The sequence below is a fragment of the Tetrao urogallus genome (assembly GCF_951394365.1).
Source record: "Tetrao urogallus genome assembly, chromosome: 6".
Taxonomy (NCBI): Eukaryota; Metazoa; Chordata; class Aves; order Galliformes; family Phasianidae; genus Tetrao; species Tetrao urogallus.
In genome coordinates this window covers 4,951,011-4,961,046 of record NC_136819.1, presented here as the reverse complement: position 1 = coordinate 4,961,046, position 10,036 = coordinate 4,951,011, and the positions used below count along the sequence as shown (strand labels likewise).

Sequence of the window (10,036 nt, the reverse complement as noted above, 5' to 3'; positions counted from 1 at the left end):
CTGCCCTATTGCTAAGTGTCCGTTCTTCAGGGTCAGAAAACATGTAGGTCACTCCGTAAACCTAAGAGAAATGGCAGATTTATTTTGGTGGCTCTCCATGCACAACCAAAAAGGATTTGAAATGTGGATGTTTACTATCCAGCAGCATCTCAAGTCTCCTGCCACTTAGAATTTTGGGGGCTATCCTTGTTAAGTGTTACTGGTGTTGTATCATTTCCTTCAGGACAAACACGTCCCTGAAAAACATCTTCCAACAGCCAGATTAGATCACTGTACTTAAACAGAGATACAGTTACATCAGTGCCTTAGAGGCCAATGCAAAGGCTTAGAGCATGGGTTACAAAACTGATGCCCAGTTGCAGCACTTACATTTTGGAATAACAACCCTGAAAAAAACGCAGCCCAAGCTTCTAATTTCTTTTCCCAGATGCTGAGTCATGAGCAAAAACGCTGTCTAGTTTGGCCTGCAGACCTCCACTGCTACGTGCTGCTCAGGGAAGACTGGATGCAGTTCCCCTCAGTTTGGTCTTTTGGCAGGAATGGCAGCACAGTAACAGCTGTTTTGTGCAGGACTGCAGAGAATGTCTTTTCCAGTTGGACTCAGGAGATTGCTAGTCCAGAGTTACCTTAGGAGGAACGGGACAGCTGTGAAGGATGGCAGATCAGGACATGCTTTGCACAGCAGACACCAAGAATGAAATCCTCTTGGCAAGCAATGTAAAAGAGCTGAGAATAAGGCAAATAACTTAAGACTGATGGAGTAACTCCCATTTTTCTGTTAATAATAGATTTTACTCCATGAAGCAAACAGAAGGCAGGCTGACCTTTCTTATTTAAACTTCCCTTACCTTTAAGAGATGACCAGGATTAAAAAAAAAGCAAACAGAAAAGCCTAAGGAGAAGCCTTCTGTCTCCCTAGAGCTGTGATAAAACATAAAATTATTGTAAGCTATTCCAGGACATTGAAAGTCAGTTTAGAGAAAGGCAATAACCCCCACACCAGAGGGGCTGTAACAGTAGTGTACTGCATTACATCCTGTGCAAGTAACGCAACTTGTTCACATGCTTCAGTTTATCTCACTGCATTTCTGTCAACGGGTGGCTGAACATATTATATAACCTGACTCCACACCTCAAGGTGGTTTCAGCAGAGGACAGATTTCATTTCCTGTGCCATGCGCTCCTAATGCCCAAATGTCAAAATAGAAATCTCACAGTTAACTGAAAATAGATCGGCCAGATTCCCTCTGCGCTTTGTTTTAAAGCCCCTTGTCTCCAGAACTTGTTTTGCAAGGAAGGCATGCAACACACTTGGATGAAGATCCCACCTCGTTGCAGCGGCGTTGGTTCTGACTTCCCTCTACACAGACTTTCTCCGACTCTGACTAGGTGTACGTGACTAGAAAGGGTGTGCATGTCAAAGGGACATCATCTCCTCAAAACGATTTTCACACCTTGGAAAACTAACAGTGAAAATTACAAGTTAGGTAGGATAAGGTTGAAACTGTCCACCAGGCCAACCTGAGCACTATGAGTTCTTTTCAGCCCTTTGACCACTGCTCAAAGTCTCCTTTCCCTTAGTTTGCTCCCATTCTGTTCATCCAGTATTGAAGAATGTCCATCCCCATTGCTCAAGCATTTGTCCTTTTCATACTTGTGCTCTTGCTTCTGTCGCCTTATCTCCTTATACCGCAACGTGATATCTCTAAAAAGAAAAGCAGATGTATCAGTGATGTGAATAAACAGTTTCAACATACTATGAAAACAATAAGGGAACTCTGATCCAGATGCCAGGGCCCTTGGGATACCTAAACCATTTGTGTATTTTGGCCATTTCTTTCAGCCATTTCTGAAGTTGCCAATGGTATTGATTCACTTGAATTACTACAAACTACTTGCAGCAGTCTGGCTATTTTCACTTCTTTCAGAATCATTCCAGCATGGTCAAGATCAATGAGTGCTGCTACTGCACCAGAGATCACCATAATCATTTCAGCCTTGTGCTGCTGTTTTTGCTCATTTCTTTTATCTGCACAGAACAGCATCCAAACCCAATAGATATAAGTTGGCTCACTTGTTGCTCACACAATTGCAATGCAGCAGTCTGTTTTTGCAATGAAGCTGTAAAACAACTCAGATTCATCCAAATGACAGCACAAAAGAAAACAAAACATCGATCTCAGAGGCTGCCCCCATTCAGCCAGGGCAGTCAGATGCAGTCAGGCATTAAACTGTTCATCTGCTTCTGCAGCAACAGTAACGTATGCAGTCCCACAAAGACCTGAGCTTACCAGTTTCCCATAAGGAAAGCTGCCATGACCACACATGGAAAACTCCTTCCTTATTTAACAATTCTTAAGAGAAAAACACTGTAGCTCTACTAATCCAAAAGAGTTGTAGTGTCCCTTCAGGGGGCACTGAAGGCTAATGACAGCCTATATTCGACAACCAACATGCTGCTGAACAGATGTCCAAACATTTCCCCCGAAGACGCAGGCCAGACCTGCACAGAGCACACCAAACACCTCTTACCGAATAAAAAAGCGCCAGGCCGTCCATGTGAGCACGAGTATAATCCCTAAGATCCAGCACTGGGTAATGTAGAAAGGAAGAGACAGTGTGAGCGTATAGGGATCGTACTTCACAACAATCAGAAACTCCGTGGCAGTAATGGCAGCAACCAGCCAAGCCTGCTGACCCAATTTCTTATGGAATTTCCTATAACATACATAGATAAAACAAAACTATTACTATAAAAGTAAGCATTCAGAGAAATATTCTTTCGTAAAAGGATGGCTGGGGTAATCATTTCTTTCAGCTTTGCACAGTTCTAGAAGTCTGGTTTGGATTACATGTACACGATTTTCCTCTCAGAGGCTCTGAAAACACTTCAAGAGTTAAAACTTCAACACTGATTCAAGAAAGTACTCCTACTTTCAGAGTACTAGTACATCCAATTGTTCAGCCAGCTTGAGATTTGGGGTAAGGTATGAAGTAGGAGCTCTACTCCTTGGTTACTTGTGCAAATACCAAGTCACATGGCAGTAAGTGAATTCAATCCCCATGTAAGTGCATTCTAAAACCTACTCTGTTCCTAAACAGGTATTCAATGAGCTGTCACTAATGACCTCTGAGGGGATTTTAAAAGACGAAAGCTTGATAACATAACAACTAGGTAAGACACTAGAAGACACAAGAAGGGTGTTCTAGGAGGATATAATCTTGGGACAAAAATGTGCTTCATATTTAATTCCCAGGGTTTGTTTTTAATCAGCTGCTGACAAGCAAATCAGAAGCTGCATTGTTCTGTACTAGCCTAGTTAAGGAGTCATCAATCAGTAGTGCTAGAAATTAAAACCCAGCAGAATCAAGACATCTACTCAGAGGCTGTGATGGCAGAACAACAGACTGGAGATGCACTCACTGTCTTTCAGGTCTCCTACCCCTGCATGGGAAATACATAAAAATGGAATGCTCCTCAGGATATCTCAGCACCCCTATCAGCAATAGATTATTGCCAGAAATCTTGGTAAGTTGTTTGATCAAAGTCAGCTAGATCCTCCATTTCTTGACCCTATGTCATTCCTGGAATTGACATTTTTACAGCTTACTAACTCAGACCAGGCGATTTCTATCTCAGGTGTGGTTCTGTTTGGGCAGCACAAGACCTCTTCAGTGCCTTGGAATGACTGAAATCTACCCACTATAGCACCACTGGTGCACACGGATGTGCTGCAGAGACTGCTGCAGATGATTTCTCTTCCCACTAAATTTCTGTTTTTCCATCACACAGCTTCTGAATCTAGTCTGCAGAGGGGCCCAGCCCTCTCTTACTAGAGTGTGCTCTGAAGTTCATTTTCCTACCAGGCCTTTTCTCTTTTTTTTTGTCCAGCTTACCAGGTTATTCCACTCCTATCACAATACAAGATGTGGAGTTAAACACATCTAGGAGGAATTCAGTGTGAAGTGGCAGAATTACTCACATGGGACAAAGGAGATGGGGAGCTAAGAAATACAATAAACCTTCATTGGGCTGGGGAGAGAGGAGTGGTTACGTTCAGATACCTCTGCATTACTTATAGGGCATTACAGAATAGGATATTCTACTCTGACCTATGACTGCTTATGTCTGCTTGAGGAACCAACTTGCTGAATATCACAGTGTTCACTGAGTCCTTTGAGCTGAATTTCCTTGACACTTTTGTCATGCAATGAAAAAAGAGAAAACTTAACAAATCCATGATCAGGACTGCCCTTGGAGACTGGCTGCTCAGCTAATGCTTCTTTTTCTAGGTGGAGAAACAAGCCTGTTGACACGCTGTCACCTTCAGCTGCTACAACGCCCAGCTTGCTCAGGTCAGAACAGGCTCCCAGGCACCTCAAACAGTGCTGGGGCAGAGGGAGCTGCGATTGCATGTTTGCTCCCAGCTTCTCTTCCCTTCATCCCCTCTGTTGCCAGCAGCTGCTTTGGGGAGAGCGCCTTTCCTTTAGCAGGCATTTCACTTTTTCTCAGCCATATCTGCTCCACCGAATCCCCTTGGATTCTAAGTACATGAGAAGGAATCTAAGCATGGAGATCAAGCAGAGCATCCTTTTCCTCTTCTGTGATGCTTTCCTGAATCCAGAGGAGTCACAGCAAGTCAAGCACACAAAATAAACATTTTCTTTAACATGAGGCCCAAGAGCCACATTTGAAACAAATGAGTAAGTTCAAATTACACAAAATGGTCCAAATACACTGGAAAAAATATATAATACAGTAAACCAAGTATAGATTATTGTTGATGTAGATGGAATGAGTGCACTGCACTTAAAAGTATCCTGTCTAAACCAACTTGGGTGAAGGGATTTCAGAAACTGCTCCAGGTGGATCATCCAATGAGATTAATTGGGTAGAAACCAGTTCTAACATGCAGATAGAGAAAAACAAACAGCACATCTCTCACTGCGAAATCAAGCTGTTCAGATGACTGGGTCAGCTTTTTGCTTTGCTGGTCTGCTTCCTTATTTGGCATCATTTTCTTTCACTAGCCTATGAGATCACGCTGACAGAAGAGCTGAAGGTAACCCCACAGAAGAACTGCACAGACACTAAGGCTGCTGAGGAAGATTTGGTTTCCTGCCCTTCTACTCATGAAAGCTTTTACAGAAAAGTCCATTTTTATTAGATGATTGAGTTTATAATTCATGGCCTTAATGCAGATTCTTGGAAGAGACACAAAGACTAGAAACCAGAAATGTATGGCAAGGTCAACTGCTACAGGCCTTTTACACTGAGGAATTTCTGGCCAGGAACATTTCATGTGGTCAGTCCTCAAGAACCGAGGCAGCAGCATGTAAATTCATATAGGAGCACAGCATAGGTTAAGAGTTAGAATATAGCCTCAAGAACCACTCTTACTGGAGTATTTCCTTACATATAGATATTTCATCAGCATACTCGCCTTAATCTACCAGCATCCTTGAACTGCCTGCAGATACTAAGAATCCCAAATGAGAAAAATAGTCTTTTATATTTGAACTTCACTACTTTCCAAACTAAATGTCACAACATTAGCTGACCTGATCGGATTAATCTCAGACAATTCCATTAATAACAAACAAGGCAATGTGCCACAGTTCTGACAAGGAAGGTCTGTGGAATACTCCAACCTTCGTCCATTAAGATGTTGAGTGAGTTTCCAAAAGGAAAAAGTCAGGAATGTTTCTGATATGCTGTTAGCTAGGAGCTTCCAGTACAGCCCGTTCCTCCCCAGCAGTTTCTTCCTACAACACAACAGCAAGAATCCATCACGCAACTTCACTGAGTTCTTGGCTCAGTTAAGTTGGTAAAATGGAGGCAAGATCATCTCTGCTTAGGCAACATGAAACACACAAAGGAATCAAAGTCCAGTTGCAAAAAATATTTGCAGAGCAGGTACTACGTAAGATCATATGTGAGGTTCTGCCATGTTTCATGAACAGTTTGGTGAGGTCAGGTCTGTGGTGCATCAAGCAGAGCCGTGAACCTCAGAAGAGAGGAAGTTAATCACCTTACCCACCAAGAGAAACAGAACACTGGTGGTGGCAATGATGAAGACATGCACTTCAGGATGAGAGTCTCTGCTTGCTTGATGAATTTCTCCAGCTCATTGAGAGAATGGCAACAAACTGAATCAGCAATGAGGCACTGGTGACTGATGATTCTCCTATATTTCAATGCCATGCCATGTGGTCGAATACAGGGCAAAGGAGCTGTTTTTTTCCAACCCAAACACAAGGACCAGAAGATGGGGGAGTGTTTCTAAGGAAAGGAGCTCACCAATGAGAGGCAGAGATTTCTTCTTACCTTTGAGATGGAGGCACGTCCCAAACCAGTAGGTCCAACACCAAAGGCAGGGGAGCAGCCTGCCACTGCTGAATGTCCCGAAATCCACCTAAGCAATGTGAGTTGACCCTTCTTTCCAGTTCTAGGAGTCAAAGCCTTGCAATGGAAACTGATCTTCAGAGAATGTTGGAACCCTAAATTCTGAACACAGACACTTTTTGTGTTGGTCAGTGACAGATAATGAACACTTCTTGAAGCCAGATGTTGTCTTAGACTTAAGATATGGGCTCAGGCAATCTGTGACATCACTACTGAAACTTAAAAGAAAATGTGATTTTGAGAACAAAGCATTCTCTGGTCTTATATGGTCTGCAGAAAAAAGCAGCAAGGACAAATATGATGTTTAAGTAGGAACAGTCTGAAAGTACGTGCACTGTTGTGTATGGGTGCAAAATTCTTTGCTAAAAGGTCTACTAGTCTGCAAGAGGGTGCCATGAAAGCTCCAGGGGACCAGGAACTAGCTGGAAGACAGCTCAAGAAAAGAAGCAACTCTAAGAAACAGATTCTGAGTTTAGGCCCTGTTGTCCTTAGAAGGTACTACTAAGGACTATAGTTCCTGGCTATCAATCTGAATATGGAGTTCAGTACTCCTCCACCCACAAGCCAGTGGCACTCCAGCTAATTTACACATCACTGTCTCAAAAGAGCAATAACTTATAAAAAGCAGATGTTAAAAACAGTGCACACGAAATGCCCTTAATAACAGCTCTTCTCTAACCAGATGCATTCAGAACTTTACCTCCAAACCAAAAGAAAACAAAGAAGATGCTGTGAGGTTGGATCTTTTTGTTCTTGACAAGCTGAGATGGATGCCAACAAGCTGGAGCAAACCAGTGCAAATTCAAAATAAAGCAAGTGAAGATTGACACGGTATATACACAAGAGGACTGGCTTACGGGTCATCCATGAAGTCGTAGATCTCCCTCATAGCCACACCTCCCACATTGACAAAAAAGACAAGCCGTAACAGGACCAAGTAGTGTTCTGGCGGCATCCAAAGCACAAACTTCAAGTAAAATGTGTTCAGCTCTGCCAATAAAAACTGAGAGAAAGTACATTTTAATTACATGCAGAAGATTTCACTGAACGAAGCCTGGAATCTCCCTGCCCCAACTATTTCACTAACTCCACAATATCTTACTTAGTATCACTGAGCCCACTATCATCAGCTGCAACAGTGATCAAGAACAGTTGTTGCTTTGTGGTTGTTTTTTAATTTTTATTTTTTGTTTTTTAAATGTGTAGGAAGAGGTAGTAAAACGTATGCACTTGCACAGGGCAGAGGATGCAACAGAAACCTTGCCAAACATTGCTTCTAGATTCGAACAAGTTTATCAGGAATTTGAAGTACTTCTAAAACAACTCGCAACAAACCCTAGAAGCAAAAACTTGTCCTTTCACTATCATTTAAAATCTGACTTAGGGAACAAAACAAAAAAAAGCAAATCAAGAGGCATAAGCAAAGCATCCTAGGTGGTGCTTCTGTATGTTTGCTTCACATTGTTAAACACAGTTGTAGCAACACCACTGCCAAAGCCAACTTTGGAGCATGTTAATAGCAAAACATTCTTAAGTGAGCTGCTCTGACAACGTGATTAAATGAGCAAGTAGACAATGGCTTCCCATTTCAAAAGAAACAATAATAAAAGGCCTTAAGTGTTGCTTAATAGAGAGGTACGTGCAAATACATGAAGCTGTCCATAAACTGGAAGTCAGCTGAAGCTATGCTTTGCTAAAAGAAATACTATCCAAAAGACTAATATAAACTCAGGGGAACCTCTCAGCAACAGAATCTACTCCTGCACCTAAAAATGTGATTTCTTCAGAGTGCAAAGAGTTGGAGTATGCACAAAGGAATCACTGAAGGAAACAAGTACTTTCTATACAGGCATATATATATGTCATTTATTCCATAAAGTACAGGAATCTCAACAAGCCTGTTGCATTACGTGAACTCGGCAAATGTTTTATGTAGCATAAAATGTGTCATTTAAACTTGCATTCACCTGACCAAGTCTGCAAACTGCCTAACACTTCCTGCTGGCACTGCTTTATGTTGCTTGCTTAGTTACAGCAATCTGACATTAGTGTGAGATGAAGGAGAGGCGGTGGTGCCTTACAAGCTGACTGATGTGGCTCACTCAGCAAACCTTAACAAGGAACCTCAGTGAACAGACACTCGAATAAGCCACCACCAGAATTCATATTTCATATATTTCAAGATGATCAAGTAGGTTGTTCTAGTTAACTCTTTAAAAAAAAAACACAAACCAATTATATCCAGTACCACAGTATTAATACAAAAGCTCAATGTAGTGAATGTTCATTGTATCTGGAATCACTAAAAGCATCAAAGTTTTCCGTGGTTATTATTTGTTTCTGTCTTCAAGTTAAATTTCCCAGTCACTGAATTGACATAAATCCAAGTTGCTCAAAACTGGGTCATGTACCATCTCATGGATACCACAGAGGCCAAAGGCTCCAACTGACAAGAGGCAAGAGTGGAAGAAAAGCATCTTCAAATACTAAGCTTACCCCCCACACCCGTGCCACATATGATACCTGCAATCATGAAATTGATCTTAGGAAATCAAGACGATGCATTCCCACAGCATAGCCCTTAGATGGCTAAATCAACTAAAATTTCAGTCTGAATAAAAATGTAAAAAAACTGCACACTTCAGGAGGCATATGTCCAGATAACATACAGCATACAGCAGACTGAGGCTTTGGTCACATTTATCTCCAGCTGTAATGTGGTATTCTATCTGTTTAACACAGAGAGGGAAAAAAAAGCCATTTCATCCAAAGGCAACATTTTTGGTAGATGTTACTCACTGAATTGTGTATAAATAGCAGTTTAAATTGTTCATATTGCTAATCAGCGTTGCACAGCAAGAAAAAATATTTATGAATCTGTAGATGGTACCAGAGATGTGGAAACTTTTCTGCAGGATTCAGAAGTCATCTGCTCAAGTAAAGAAACATCACCATGCCAGAGTGTCAGCCTAAGTTACCCTATGTAGTTGCTCAAAGATTACAAAGTATTAAATCAGATGACAGAGAAGACAAGACAGAGAAGTTTGCTTACTACAAAGATAATGCCACAAACTGCTAGCCATCTCCGTAAGCTGGATGCTGGCTTCCACTCAAATTTGACCCAGCTATATGGGGTGAACTGGAAGACAATTCTCTTCATTTTACCTCTGAAAGAAAGACAACACACTGTTAGAATTTTAAGAAATGGCAGATTAGAGACATCTACCATCATTTCCATTTCTGACACTGATTCACGTATGCAAAATATCTCATTTTACTGCATAAAAATAATGCTTACTGAGATTATTTTGACTTTGACTTGGTTTTCTTTCCAGGAAAAGCCTGCTACTGTGCTATCATTTTAAGTTTTAATACACCACATCCACTGTATTAAGCAGTTCCTCTATTCTGCTTTGCTGAGCAAGAACACGCTACAGAAAAAGATAACACCACTGGCAGAAGAACATGTGGGATTTACAGTTATTAGTTTAAGTGGCCCAATTAGTATGAAGTTACAATTACTAGGAAGGCATTATTTGCATGAGTATCCCTGCTACAAATAAGAGACTGATCCTGATTTGGTTTCTTGCCCCTTCAGTTACAATTTCATTTTATAACCTCATGCCTACA

At 41.4% G+C, this 10,036-nt stretch overlaps 1 protein-coding gene across 1 annotated transcript in view; it reads right to left on the bottom strand.

Annotated features, from left to right (window-relative positions):
- Positions 1-1,560: 1,560 nt before the first annotated feature.
- Positions 1,561-10,036, bottom strand: part of PTDSS2 (phosphatidylserine synthase 2) — a gene marked incomplete at both ends in the record, with an annotated part of 34,676 nt that continues 26,200 nt past the window's right edge. Inside the window, 4 exons of the mRNA XM_079537622.1 lie at positions 1,561-1,705; positions 2,533-2,718; positions 7,264-7,409; positions 9,459-9,573. Coding sequence (XP_079393748.1) covers positions 1,561-1,705; positions 2,533-2,718; positions 7,264-7,409; positions 9,459-9,573 — 592 coding nt within the window. The remainder of the gene's footprint in view (positions 1,706-2,532; positions 2,719-7,263; positions 7,410-9,458; positions 9,574-10,036) is intronic.